The sequence below is a fragment of the Onychomys torridus genome, chromosome 1, assembly GCF_903995425.1.
Source record: "Onychomys torridus chromosome 1, mOncTor1.1, whole genome shotgun sequence".
Taxonomy (NCBI): Eukaryota; Metazoa; Chordata; class Mammalia; order Rodentia; family Cricetidae; genus Onychomys; species Onychomys torridus.
The window spans coordinates 100,046,318-100,061,235 of record NC_050443.1 but is presented as its reverse complement, the minus strand read 5'-3'; the positions used below and the strand labels follow the sequence as shown (position 1 = coordinate 100,061,235).

General features: G+C 45.1%; 1 protein-coding gene across 2 annotated transcripts; it reads right to left on the bottom strand.

Moving 5' to 3' along the window:
* Positions 1–3,098: 3,098 nt before the first annotated feature.
* Ubfd1 (ubiquitin family domain containing 1) lies at positions 3,099–14,834 on the bottom strand. 2 transcript variants are annotated; one of them, XM_036191166.1, is made up of 7 exons: positions 14,545–14,831; positions 14,046–14,360; positions 13,021–13,229; positions 10,086–10,151; positions 9,840–9,945; positions 5,856–5,938; positions 3,099–3,486 (listed from the first exon to the last, which is right to left on the bottom strand). In XM_036191166.1, exons 1-7 carry the CDS (start codon positions 14,744–14,746, stop codon positions 3,376–3,378), a joined length of 1,092 nt encoding a protein of 363 aa, XP_036047059.1. In that variant the 5' UTR covers positions 14,747–14,831; the 3' UTR covers positions 3,099–3,375. The 2 variants fall into 2 exon arrangements, with proteins under 2 accessions (XP_036047059.1, XP_036047067.1); XM_036191174.1 differs by lacking the exon at positions 3,099–3,486 and adding an exon at positions 4,280–5,568 and having other exon boundaries at positions 14,545–14,834.
* Between the last annotated feature and the right edge of the window lie 84 nt (positions 14,835–14,918).

Sequence of the window (14,918 nt, the reverse complement as noted above, 5' to 3'; positions counted from 1 at the left end):
CTGGTAGGTAAATCCACCAGCTGTCCTGCACACCAGAGGGCTCCTGGCCACTGTGACTTCAAACAGGCTTCTAGGCCTATGAAGAAGGAAATGGGCCTGATTCTGACTGGACGTGTCTTTATTACAAAGCCTGAAGACAAAGGGACCATCTTTTTCCAAGGGACTAGAGTTGAACAGTAACAAGGAGCAAGAGAAAGTTGGCTCCCTTGGCAGATGGAAAGAAAGCCTGACCTTGGCATTTATCTATCTATCCCCTCCCTTCTTGGCTCCTGGCAAAGAAAAGGACAGGCCAACTGCAAGAGCTCACAGTGCTCCTCCAGGCACATTAAAGAGGAAAAATTCCCTTCTGGGTGAGATATGGCAACTTTTCTGAGACATGGCAATGTAGCAAAGTTAATCTCTTTGGCCCTCATAAGGGAAAGCAGCAATTAAGGAGCTACTTAGGACCTTACCAGGCCCCTACTATGTCCACAAGATGCTATAAAGTACATCCTTGCCCAGTCAAACTTAATTTAAGAGTCAAAGCTATCTGCAAGGCCCACCATGGATTAAAATACTTCTCACGAAAGTCCTGCAACTCTTGAGTCTGAGTGCTCTGAGCTGAGGGATCCAGGCTCAATGGCGATTATGTGGTCACATTTTTCTGCCTAGTCGCCTCAGGGAGGAAAAGGAAGGCATGATGTCTGTGAGGGCAGCCTGCAGAAGGGCTACCAGTACCACCTATAAATGCGAGAACAGCACTTTGAGTGGCTACATGATGACAAGCCCAGGAGATGCCTCGTCATGAGTACGGCGCCTCCATCTAGCTTCATGTAATGCCACCAGAAGTCTTCTCCTGAAGAGCTACCTGCATGCTCTCATCTGACAGTGAAGGAGTTGTACAGAAATAATCCTGAGGAAAAAAACACTGTGATGTTACCTAAAGGGAAGAGAATTTCAATTTGCTCACACAGATTTAGTCAGTATACTCCACATGGTAAGAAATATATAAAGACCGCTCAAGGGACTGAGTGACAAAATAGCAAATACTGCTGTGACCCAGACAGATCTGAACACTTATTCCCAGGGCTTCTGGCACTGCCTGCCCCTGCCCTTCTGAGAGCTTCTGGCAAGGCCTTCTGTGCTGACAGGGTCAGGAGCCAGAGCTCAAGCAGATTCAGCAAGCTCTGGAAAGCAATACTCAAAACAGCTCCACACGAAAAGGTGTCATTTACATTAGTTATAGAGAGTATCTCCAAGTAAGGAAAAAGCACCATTTTACTGAAAATAAAAAGGCTCACAGAGGCTTTGGTCCTTTTAAAATGACATCAGCCTGCGTGAGAAGCAGTTTGGCCCTTGGGCAGCAGGGGGATAATGGCAGGACACGTGTACTAGGAGGAGGGAAGGCAGAGAGCACTGGGACCCTCACAGAAGGTGGGGACACAAAGGCCAGCTCAGAGAGACCAAAACTGGGTATGTGGCCCTGTCAGACAAGTCTCAAGGACAGGGACATTGGCAAACAAATGACAGTGTTCAAGCCAAGAAGATGCTCTACCTGCCACTCGGTCACTTCCTTGACAGACCTGCCAAGTGCAGGAGGAGGCTGGGACAAGGAGCAAAATGTACTTTCTCCAGGAACTGCAGGCCAACAAGAACAGAAAATCCACAATTACCACTGAGGTGCTGAAACACAAGCAGTTTCTTGGACGCTGAATTTTGCATACATTACTTATGCGCCCAAAAAGCAGAGTAGGTTTTCCTGTCCAGATGCATAACTTGGCACTGAATACACCACAAAAAGCAAGAGTCTGTCTATGTGGGCTGGATTCCCAAACTACAGCTTAGAAGGGAAGGGCATAAATATCGTCATTAACTGGCTCACGAGGAATAGTCGTCTTAGGCGAATACATGCGAGTACATTTCACAGGATGAGGGCGGGTAACAGCTTAGATTCCAAAGTGTGACACCGGGAAGGTTTCTCACCAAACCTTACTATGAGAGCCTGCAACCAGAGAGGAGAGCTGCAAAGACAGCAGCAGCAGAGAACAGCCAACAGCACAAGGGTTCATCCACCAAGAGACCGTCCCTCGTTTCAGTCAATCAAGGCTTACGGAGAAGACAGCAGTCCACATGTACAAAGAACATCAGGGCTAAAACCACAAGAGCAAGCTGGTCCTAAAAGCAATTTATCCCATCTCGGTTGTTGGAATACCACTGAGGTCTTCCATGAGAAAGGCAGCATCTCTGAACCTGGGATAAAGGACACTTGAACTAAACGCATGAGCAGGACCAAATGGAGAAGCATTAATTCAAACAACCACTGGACTGCTTAAGAAGTTCTAGGAAGTTTCCCAAGAAAGAAAGCATGTGATCTGAGGCCATATGGCGAACCGGCTCCTCAGAGCAGGGGGCCTTGGAGCAGCAAGTCCCAGGCTGTGGTGATAGGCAGGGCTTCAAAGCCAAGCTCAAGGAAGGCTGTCAACAACCAAACCAGCAGTGGAACTCTCCCAGAACAGGGATCCAAAGGGTAAAACATGTACACAGGAGTCAAGTGAGAGATACTCTGCTGCTCAACGAATACCCCAGAAAGGTGGGGGTCCCTACACCAAGACCACCAGCTGTTCTTTCCCATGTGTATTCCCAAGCAGCAGCAGCAGCACATGGGAGAGAGCCTGGCAAGGAGGTGAAGATGAGGTACCAAAAGAGAAACTGGCATCTTTGGGCTTAAAACAAAATCATAGGGAATTGAGAAAACATTAAAAAAAAAAAAAAAAAAAACTGAATCAATGAGCACACACACAAAAAAATATGGCTTACTAACCACCCCCATTTTGCATACAATTTTAATACCAAGGAAAAAAGAAAAAAGAAAACAAAAAAAAAACAACAACCAAACTCATCACAATGCAGTCCAAATGTTTGCAACCAAAGACATCTGACCATTTCAGTTGAAATCACTTCTAAAAACCAAAAAAAAAAAAAAAAAAAAAAAGAAAGAAAAGAAAAGGAAGGAAAAAGAAAAATAGCAAGAAAAAAGAAAACAATCAGAAAGCTTTTGATTATTCCCTCTCAGCATTACTGGCAGATCTACTCTCAAACAGACTTAAGAGTATTCCACACATGTTCAAAACTTGGATTTATTAATTTCCACCAAACTGACTTTAAAAATGGTAAGCTTACTGCAAGAAAGGGAACCGGTGATTTTAAGTTCAAATTAAGCTAATGGTGAAAGTACATCACCTCTGGCTTCAGTCACCACATCACCTCAGATTGAATAGAGATTTTTTGTGTGTGTGAACAAAGTCCCAGAACTCTGCAATCCAGGGATGCTGCAGACCTCTCCCGGCAATGTCCTTCACTTTGGGTCAGTCTCCTGGGCCAGAGGTGAAAGTGCTTTCAAAAATACTGCCACTTGCCCAGCACAGTGTCTTTGATTGCATCCACATATTGAGTTGGAACCCAGTACACCCAGTAGTAAGAGGCTTCCGTGGGGCCCAACTGAAACGCCTGCAAGGGAAAAGGAAAAACCAAGCGATGCTTCAGAGGAGGGTGACCAAGCAGGCAGAACAACAGACGCAGGAGGGAGGGGAGCAAACTGATTAAAAAGGGAAGAAAAACAAAACCGAACTGTATATGTTTCTCCTACACTTAAAGGGGTGGGGGAGAGGGGCGTGCGCAAGTTGGGCAGGGAAAGTTCAGTTCAGCATAGCCACCCCTAAGGCAGTCGTTTGCAAACTTCAATGCACATCAGAAAGACTTGCAAAAATACAGTGTAGGCTCCAGCTCCTAGACTTGAGTTTTGGAGGCCTGAGGCAAAGCTCAAGAAACTTACAGCAAGCTCCTGGGTAATTTCAACATTACTGGTCCAGAGGCCATAGTTTGAGGACTGTTGCCCTAGAACACATGTCACTCACACACAGGAAGCAGGTATGAATGTCTAAAGCACACTGTGTGAAATGTTAAAATCCTGACAAGAACCTACATACCCACCAGTAAGGAAGGGTACCCATAATTCACAGTGGTGTGGCCTATTCATACAAACACTGGAGTCTTTTATTAAGATATAAACAGATCCTTTGGATCTAGAGTTCTGACAGATCACAATGTCAAACCCAAACCAAAAGTTGGAGAAGGGTAGATACCATGATGCTATTTATGAAAACTGAAAAAAAACCACAAGACAGTATGCCACCTTGTTCATGGACATATGTATAAACATAAGCAATGATCAATGAAGAACATACATGATAGATTACAATAATGGGGAGGAGAGAGGGGAAGACAATGGGGACAACATCACTGTTGGTAAAAAAAATTTTATTTAAAAGATTTAAAACAAGTTACAAAATATTTACAACTATCATATTTTGGTGATGGATGTATGGGTTATGGTAGAAAATGTAAGGTGTGTCCTTTTCTGTATCTTTGAAACATAACCCTAAAAACCAAAGAGCACTTTGAACTGGGACACAATCCTCTAGTAGACAAATGGCATCTGGAAGAAGAGGGAAGTCAATCTTCCACTAGGACAAGGGTAAAGTGCTATTTAATGGCATTCAAAAGTTAGAAGGGGACTGCTGAATCCACTTTTTGTCTAAAATGACTTCAGAACATTTTAACTAAACTTAAACTGAATTTTAAACCATTATTCATGAACACAAATTCCTTAAGAAATGTCTAATGTCATTTACCCTATCTGCTTCCCCATCACCAGGCTGCCTGAAAAACAGGATTTGCAAGCCCCATAGGGTCAAACTGTTCAAACAAATGTTTCAAAAGGAGTGAAAGGGCCAAGCTAAAAGTATCAACTGTGAAAGCAGAAAAATAACTGAGCAGGCCAAACCAATCTGTCTGCCATCTTGTTTTATACATTACAGACAAGTAAGGGAATAGAGGTGATTACAGACAAGTAAGGGTGTAGAGGTGGCCCCAAAGGAAGCCTCAGTATGTTCTTGTCACCGCCAGAAACAAAGTCCAAAAGCGATTGTGGTCCCATGGCCTTGGCTCTGTCACCACCTAGCTGATCCTGAGCAGGCAGAAAAGGACACACCAGCTCTGCGGCCCACTGTATGCTAAGGCCCTTTCACTGACTGCCCTAGAGCAAGGAGACTGTCCAACATTATCTCTGTGCCATGGACTTGGTAAGCCTATCTACAGTTCAAATAACTAGCTGCTCACGGAGGTGGGAGGAAATATGGCAGCATCACTACAGGCTAGATCCTGAAAAAAACCGTCCCGAGGAAGACAACAGCACGCAAACCCACCCTGGAACTGTAGCTAGCCCAGGGTAAGTGCCTCTTATAGCAACTTTGGAGTCTAGGCAGGTAAACTCCATTTGTAAAGTGCTTATTTTATCAGCTCACTAAACTGCCTGCTCTGTTCTGCACAAACTGATGAGCTCCATGCAGAGCAAGCATGCCTTGGGCCCCATCTTCCCAAAGGGCTCCTGGCCATGTGGGTGGCAGACCACTACCGGAGAGAGACTTCTTGTTATCTTCACAGCCTCATGGCTAAGGTGATGTTCTCTTTTATAAGCAAGACAAAACTTAAAATGAAAGTTCACAAGCCATTCCAATTCATTTTCCTGGCCTAAAAACAAAGTATTACAAATAAGAGGGAGACAGAACAGATTTCTAGAAAGGACAAGAGAAAACATACCCTTCTTTGGACTGCTGGGAGATTGAAAAAAAAACAAAGCAAAACAAAACAACCACAACTGGGAGTAAGGTCATGGACACAACTCTAAGTAGACAAGAAAACAAGGATCTCCAGTCTTCTGAAAACTGCTTTCTTTTCAATTAGCAATGCCCTGTTAAAAATCCACTCCCTTCAAGATGAAGCAGAAGCAGGTGGCCAGGCAGGCTGAGGCTACTCACCATCATGTGGTAGTCTTCATGTCCTTCAATAGGTTCACTGACCACGTTTTTAATGGAGCCCATGGGCAGTTTCTCAGTCCGCTCTAGGTTGAAAGATTGACAGCATTACTCAAAGGTCTACCGTCCCAACTCCTCGACCACAGTAATCCCTCCCACACCAGGGCTGGTTGGATGTGTAGTAACTCAGGTGGCAGGTACCACACCCTCTGGGAATGAGGAATGGTATCTTCTGACCAATGCACCTACAGCCTAGTAGGGAGCTGGGAAATCTGGAGCACCAAATAGAAAACAGGGTCTGGTGATTGTAGAGTAAAAGTCTCAGGCACATTTACCCATTTATTAGTTTTAAAGTCTGATGATTAAAAAATACCTCAGAACTCCTCTATGTTTTCATAACCCAAACCCAGAATCAGCTAACATTTTGAAGACCTAAGAAAGGCAAAGTCAAGAGGCCCACAACAAAGAAGCAACAGGAGGGAGAGGAATGCCAAGCTTCTAGGGCTACTGCCTGTGCCCAACTTACCAAACCCTCTGTAAACAGAACTGCTTGTGGTGGTCTCTCAAAACATTTACGCCATCACCTATTAACACTGGAGACATCAACACAGGGCAGACAACATTTTACAAGTTTAAGGATGGCAGAAAAGAGGAGGCAGCCATGAAACAGGCCTTCAGTGAGATGAGCCACCTGCAGCAGACAAGTCTAATAGTGTGGAGGCACAGGAATCTGTGCCACAGGAAATAACCCAGGAAGTACCAGATACCTGAGGTACAGGCAGGCATTGTCATAAAACTGTTAAATCAAGGAGGAAAAGACTCCTTATAACGTTTGCAGAAAGAAAAAATCTAGAAAGCCAGATAAGTAAACAACTAAGTTACCAAATGGAACTAGAAATTTAAGAGTCCTGGGCTCTCATCTTCCCAGTAACATCCAAGTATTGTACTTCCATAGGCCTTGACTTCAGAAAACTTGGAATGGGGAGAAGGGGCCTGAATATGTCTACTTTGTGATTCTAAAACAGCAGCCACACACAGACAAGACTAGCAGCATCCTTAAAATTAAGACTTTCAAAATACTTTTCACCTTGAAATGTCTAGAGATTTCATACAATCAGAGATTTCTGACTTTTCCTCCAATTCCAAAGACTGGACAATCCAAACAGCATACAGCAGATAATGGCAATCACTTAAGTTTTGACTGTCCTACAAGCAGGGTGGGGCAGCTGACTACAAGCCTAGCATGCTCTCCTAGGCAGCTCCATAGTCTCACCCTGCTTCTTCCTACACAGGCAATGGATGTGTGTGTGTGGCAGTCTTGAGGGTCCCTTACTCAGCAAAGTACCCATGGAGAGGCCAATTAGCTGCTGGGACAGACACTTCATAGCAGCTTCTTGCTGAAGTGAAGACAAGCCAATGGCTTTTAGCCAATTCCCAGAACAAGCTGTGCTTCTCCAAGTCCTTTTGATGCTAGATGACAGGCCTCCTGGGCACACAAGAAGAACACTTACCCACCCCTTGGGCTACTAGAGACATTGATAAGGAAGGCTTTAGCTCAGAATGAAGAGCTCAGCCTTATCAATCATGAAAGGTACAAGCTCATGGCCATGCAGTAACGGAGTTCTCAAACAGCTCAAATCTCAGTGCATCAGGACACTTCTAGAGCTCTGCCCTCACACTAAAACAGGAAGCTAGCTGCTTTCAGAAGTTTAAATAAAATCTTTAAGCCAGGCATGATAGTTCATGCCTAAATCCAGTACTCAAGAGGCTGGAGCAGGAGAGACAACAAAAGTCTGAGGCAAGGTTAGGTTTTAGTTTCCTCAAAAACACCGAACAACATACACAACTTCATGGGAAAAAAACTATTCCAAGGATCCAGTAAGCACTAGGCTTGAGCCCTACCTAAACCCCTTGCCTGCGCCTACCCTCCTGGACATGATGTCCTTCCCAGACTAGCCTAGGCAACTGCTCTCAATCTGGGCTGCCAGCAAGCAGAGATACCCAGCTACAGAAGAGAGCCATGTGCATTAGCAAGGAAATGCAATAAATAAGATGAAGCAAGATCACCAAGAAAGCCCACAGGCAGGGCAGCTAATCACTGGCAAAGGAGATGATATGACAGGCTCTCTAGAACAGAATGTTCAAGCAAAGCCTTCAAAAGCCATTGGAACACTAGAGAAACCTTTTAAAACATAGGAAATTTGGTCTGACCATGCAGTTAAGAGTTGATTATAAAATGAACAACATAGCCATCACAAAATGAGAAAACTCAAGCACTTTCAACACTTCAACCTATTCATTTGTAAGAAGCCCTAGGGTTGAAACAGTGATCTGTATTCTAGATTCCTGTTTTAGATAATAAAAATCACACTACACTCCCCACCAACCTGCCCTTGGTTCCATTTTTGCAACCTTCCTTTGAAAACAACAAGTAAGTCTCTGAAGATGGGACCTCTATTCTCCTCTTTGGCATTTACCTCGAACACTGAACACCTACAGTGCTGGCCAGAAACAGGTGAATTAGGCATGTTCGGGTCCCTCCAGGAATCTAACAGGGACAGACAAGTCGGAGAGTAATGAGTGCTCTGGAGACATCAACAGAGTGCTCAAGGAGCAGAAGCAACTCAAACAAAACAGAAGTTCAAGTGGAGGGTTAGGGAGATATAAGGAAGGCTTCATTAGGAAAGCGCATCTTGGGGGTGGGGTCTTGGAAGAAAGACTATTTATTAATCCCAAGGACTGAGAAGACATTCCAGGGTAGGGCCCAGCAAAGACAAGAGCTGTGCAAAATATGAGCTAGGAAATTCAAAAATGTGCCTCAAGTACATGAGGGCTGACAGAGCAGGCCAGGGATTTAAGATGGAGTATGATTAAACATCCGAACCTGGCCTTGAAGAACTAAAGGTTTACAGGCCTATGAACTAGACCAAAAAAAAAAAAAAACAGTACAGCAATGAAGACCAAAAATAATAGAAGGGGTCAGGTAAACAGAAACTTGCTCCTAATGCAACTTTTAAAAAAATGCTAGTAGCCTTTACCAGTACTGAGGAATGGCAGAGACAGGGACACAGGGCAATTCTGGAGTGTTACCAACAAGATTTGATAACTAGTCAAGAGTGACAGTGCATGCACTTAATCCCAGTACTCAGGAGGCAGAAGCAGGTGGATCTGAGTTTGAGGTTAACCTGGTCTACAGAGCAAGTTCCAGAACAGCCAGGGTTACAAAGAGAAGCCCTTTGTCAAAAATAAATAAATAGATAAATAAATAAGCAAACAAATTTAAGTAACCATCAGGGGAAGGTTGCGTGGGGATGATCAGAGATACTCCCTAGAAACAGCAAGGCTGAACCAGATAACTGTTCGCAGGCAGGGTGTTGTTGACAAGAGATGAGGATGTATACAAAAGGCAAACATCAGGCAAAGAGGAAATTCTAGTTGCCAATTAGGGAACCTTCGCTTCTGGAGTCAAACTGACCTACAGAGAGGGGCCACACAGGTACCATAAGCAAAGCTAACTAAACATTAGATGGGGCCATGGGGACTGTGTTGAATATCACTGCTTAGTCACAGCTCCTCAATGTCTTATGAAGAGTGCAGGCTCCAGTGGCCAGATCTTCTGACAGTTTCTAAGAGAAGCTCCCCATTCGTTTCAGGGAAATCTCATTTGTACAACTACGTATATACCCATAAAACCCTTACCTAAGGACCAGATTTTGGTCATATGCTTGGGATCTCTTGGTTTGTATGTTAACCTAAAGGCCAAAATTTGAAGGAGGGTCTCTGAGATCAGACTGAAAAGAAAGAGGGGATGGGGCCCACCAAGAAGCAAGCATGTAAAGACACAGTCGAAAGCTAGGAAGACACAAAGCATGGTGAAGAAAGAGGCTCCAAATGAAAGGCAGAATTGCAGTCAGGAGCCAATGTTTGTTGGGCGCTAGAGGCAGGCAGGGTTCCGGGAAGCCAAGGAGGCTGAGAGACCTGGAGTACCTTTAGTGCCGATCCACAGCTGGTCTTGCTCTAGCTTAAAGGTGAGTCTCACTTTCCCTCCAGACTTATTATACATGCCAGACAAGGGTACCGTTGGCAGGCGCTCCTGGAGGCACAAGAGTACAGTGAGAAGGGAAGGGACAGCAGGGCAGAGAGGGAGATGAGACAGAACTTGAGGCCATGATTACAGGAATCTTAGACTGTGGAACCAGCTTCTTTTAAGGCTCAAAAAGCAGGCAGGCTTACCTGGGCACCCTTAACAGATGGCATCACATCTTCAGGTTTTCCTTTGTCCAGCACTTTCCTGTGTTGCTACAATATAACCCAGAACAAAGAAGAAAATGAGACAGCCTACTACATTTGAGCCAGGTTTCTATTGTTTGGATAGACAGGATGAAGCAGTCATAATGTTTGAAAGTTTTTAGTAACAACAAACTACAGATCCCATGACACTGCAGAGCAAACGTGTTCAAGGGAGTTTATGTTGATAATGAAATGTTCCTTTACCTGTGCTAGCCAGTGAATTCTCCATTTTATTTAGGCTTAACTATCCATGCACAGCCACCATATTAGATACAGAAGTTCCACACACTAAGTAGGAGTTCAAAGGTTCTTAAGTCAAATGTTTTACTCCCATCTCTCCAGTGAAAAAACTAACCATTAAGTTAACAGACAGGAAAAGAGAGCAACATCTGTGTTTTTCAACTCCAAAGAAACTACAAATTGCCTATATAGGTACATAATGCCAAGCAGGGTCATTTCTCCATTATTATGGAGAGCCAGACTATGGCAGAAGTCTTCCTCTGCCCCACCCTCAACCCAGCCACAAAGAATACCCGAGGAGCCACCTTTTAAAAACAGAAATGCTGACTCCCCCTATGCCTTACCACTAAGAAGCCTCCAAGCCCACTCCTCCTGCCTTCTACCTCAGGACTCAAGAGTTCCAAAGCTCACAGTCCCTAACTGCCTTCATCTCATCTCCTTTACATCTGCGGCTTTACAGGTACAGTAGCTGCTTGGTAAAGCTGGACTACAGGCCAATAAATGGGCCAAGGGTAAAACTTAAGTCAAATGCAAGCGCTAACAGGCAATGAACCAACTCAAACCTTCACTGGCATAGCAGAACACCATGGTAGGGATTGCTAGCAAAGGGCTGCTGCTGACATCAGCCTCAGATTCTAAAACACACTGATCAAAAGCCTAATGAGGGAGTGGAGCCTCATTAGGTTGTGCTATGGCTCATAACCAGTGGCATCACCAAAGCAAAGCACCTAAGAATGGCAGTATATTTGAGTCATGCCTTATAAGTACCTTTGGGAGAATTGTCCCTGCACAGTGGTAAACAGTTCTAAGCATGTTAAGCTACCATTAGTAACCCAAAACCTGTATTTACAAGGCAGGTTACTCACTAAGGATGTGACAGGAGAAAATACTCACATTTCCTTCATAAATGTGGCAGGGGAAGACAGAAAATACCAATGACCTCAACAGATTACAGGAAATTAGGACCCCATATTTACGAATGAAAATGGCTCATACAAATATTTACTTTTAGATGATAATTCAACTTTACAATTCTTATCTAAAACTCTATAGAGGTGATGCTCTACAGTAGAGCATGTGTTATCTATTGACAAGGTCCCAAGTTCAATCCCCAACACCAAATACAACGCCAAACAAATACTCTATGGAAAGATGTATTGAACTTCAGAGAACATAATATTCTCTATGGTATCTGGAGTAACTTGTCACCAAACAATATTTCTTTCAAACACATTAGTATTTCCATCAAAAAAAATGTTAAGAGGAGCTAGAGATGGCTCAGTGGTTAAGAGCAGAGGTCCTGAGTTCAACTCCTAGCAACCACATGGTGGCTCACAACCATCTATAATGGATCCAATGCCCTCCTCTGGCGAGCAGAAGAACATACAGACAGAGTACTCATATACATACATACATCTTTTAAAAAATATTTTTTTAAAAAAAGTGTAACCGTCCTCACAATTCTGTTCAATTTTGCTGCCAATTTTTTTTTTTTTTTTTTTGGTTTTTCGAGACAGGGTTTCTCTGTGTAGCTTTGCACCTTTCCTGGAACTCACTTGGTAGCCCAGGCTGGCCTGGAACTCACTGAGATCTGCCTGGCTCTGCCTCCCGAGTGCTGGGATTAAAGGCGTGAGCCACCACCACCCGGCTGCTGCCAAATTTTTAAAAATACTTCTTTTTGGTTACGAAGTAAACATGGATTATGGATGTCTAACATAAAACCATCTTTCTCCCACGACTGGAACTATGCCTTATATCTAATGTTGGTTCAAGTCAGATCTACTCTGGTTAGGACACAAATTAAATTAAAATTACATGTTAAGAGACTGAAGGATAGCTCAGTATAGAGTTCTTGCTTACTACCATGCATAAGACTCTAGGTTCAGTCCTTTGCATCATGGACACACAAACACACACCTATAAACAGACATGATGGCACATGGCCACAAACTCAGAACTAGGGAGACAGAGACAAGAGGATTATACAAAGTCCAGGCCAGCCTAGTATCCAGATCAAGCTTCAGGCCAGTCAGGGCTAAAGTGTGAAACACTGTCTCAAAAAAACAAACAAACAACAAAAAAAAAAAAAGACCCCACAAACAAGCAAGAGAGATAATATAAAAACTCAGGTTATATCATGGGAAAAGGTCCCATAAACACAAAACAAAAAAGTGCCAATATCTTCTTATCCAGTTTGGTTTGGGTTCCTGAAATGGTCACTTTTAGGGGAACCTCTGAAAACTGTTGACTTCCATACCTATCCAGAATTGGGCTCTTTGAACTTGAGAAGACACACACACACACACACAAATGTGACAGTTGTAAGGAATCAGGGCTTAATTCTAACACTGGTCATCTTCTCTGGCACTAAATAAAAGAAACCCATGTCTGGTTCCATTTGCTAACTAGCTGAAGTCTCCCTTTACAAAGGCCTTATCCTAAAGCAGGAAGACTGAGGCACACTGACCCGCCAGATGACAAAGTTGCAAATTTCAGGTAGCTGTCAACTCCACTCTGCTGCACCCAACTGCTCCATAAATTTCCATCATGGGCCCTGTCCAAAAAGGAGCTTATTCTAGGGAGAATGTAACCAGCCTCCAGTTTCCCAGGACCAACAAGCAAGTACACATGGACTCACCTTCTGCCTACAGAGGGGCTCCTTCTTGTTTTCTCCAGCCTTTGCATCCTGCTGGGCAGCATCTTTGGGGGTGTTTACTGCTAAAACATCATTTATAGTGGAGCCGACCACCATGATCTTGGCTCCACTGGTCACCTTTATTTCTCTCAACGTTTTATCTTCAGGAACAAGTCCCTTATACATGACCTTCTGCATGGCAGGTGGGAGACCTTGACAAAAAGTAGAAGGCAGTGAAAGAAATAAGCAGGAAATGTATGGACCATCATGCTTCTCTACAAAACAGGACATGAATACTGGCTCCATTGGCTATCAGCTTTGTGAACTTGGGGGAATTGGGACCATCAGACCTATTTGATTCACAAGATTTTGTCCTTCTAATAGACTTAGAGTATTTAGAATTGTTCAATGTGTCTTAGCTATCATTCTTCCCAAGTTGTTCTTCAACCTTGTTCTCATTTAAATACTGAGAATGCCCAAGAGCCGGTGATACAGAAGCCAATAAGTTACTTTCTATGTCACTTACAGGCTACAGAAAGAAATCATTTTAAGTAGCAAACCAGTACAAATAAAGACACCAAATATAAATAATTGTGAAGGGCCACCATGACTATCAATAGTCATGTTTCACAAACTTCCCTTACGAAACTTACGTACCTACTAAAAATAAATCCTGGCTACATCCTGGACTCAACAGAGAATCTCCACAGTTAATGCCCAGGAACTGTACATTTAGTGAATGCTATGGGAGATTTTCACTAGCTTTGGTAGTTCAACATTAGAAGGCTGCGCCTAATAATTCAGTTTCAGGCTTGCATCTTAGCTCCACCACTTGGTAGCTCATCATGGGTCCAATTTTCCCTCTCAGATTAATAATGCACATGCAAATACTGAATTCGGAAAACTGCAGTGGATAGGGGGAGTCCATGCAAGGAAAACACAAGCAGTTGTAGCACGACGTAAGCAACATCAACTAGAAGGGGTGGGGGGTGGGGGTGGAGGCAGTTGGCTGTCAGCTCCTAGAATACCTGTTATGGAGTGAATCTTCTGCTTTAGCTCGGAACCCGTGCTGTCCAAAGGGACCTTCACGTCATGCTTAGTCTTGTTCCAAATTATCTTCAGATCCACCAGCTCCCTGCTCGCACCGCCGCCCGCGTCCTCACCATTGCTGACCGAGGCCTGAGCCACAGGGTCCCCAGGGGGCTGGGCCGGGGCCGGCTGCAGGCTGCCTCGCGCGTCGCAGGAGTCCTCGGCCGCCGCCCCCGCCGCTGCTTCGTCCTCTACGCAGTTGAGGGGCCGTGCGGGCGCCTCGGTGGCCACAGCCTCGGCCTCCGTGTCCATGCCTGCAAAGGGGTTAGGGGGTGGGCGCTCGCCGCGGGCCCGGCCTGCGTCGAGAATAGGCCCGGGCGCCACCGCACGGCCGCTGCTGCGCCACCTCCTCCCTCTAGGGCTAGTCCCAGTCCCCCGACCCCCGCAGCGCCCGCAGCTCTTCAGCCACCTACCGACCGCCTTTCCCTCCGCACTCACCATCCGGGGCTCCGGCCGCCGCCATGATGATTGTGTACAACACCCACCGCGCCCGCAGGGGCCGCCGGGAAGAAGCGAGCTGGCTGAGATTGGCCCCCGCAACAGCCCCTAATTTCACACAGCCTGGCCGGAAACAGGTGGAGGTTTCTATGGAGACCCGCCTCCTCCGCTTCCCGGGCCGGCCCCTGCCACGCTTTAGCATTCCCGCAGCCGAGGGGGGCGGGTCTGGGAAATGGCCTGCTCCCTGCACGCTGTCCCCTAGCGGTAGTGCACTGTCCCAGCGGTCCAGAGGTGGAGTGAGCGGCACAGATAGGCAGCCTGCGCCTTTAAGAGGCGGGGCCGCTCTCGCGGTGGCGGAAGTTGATTGGTCGGAA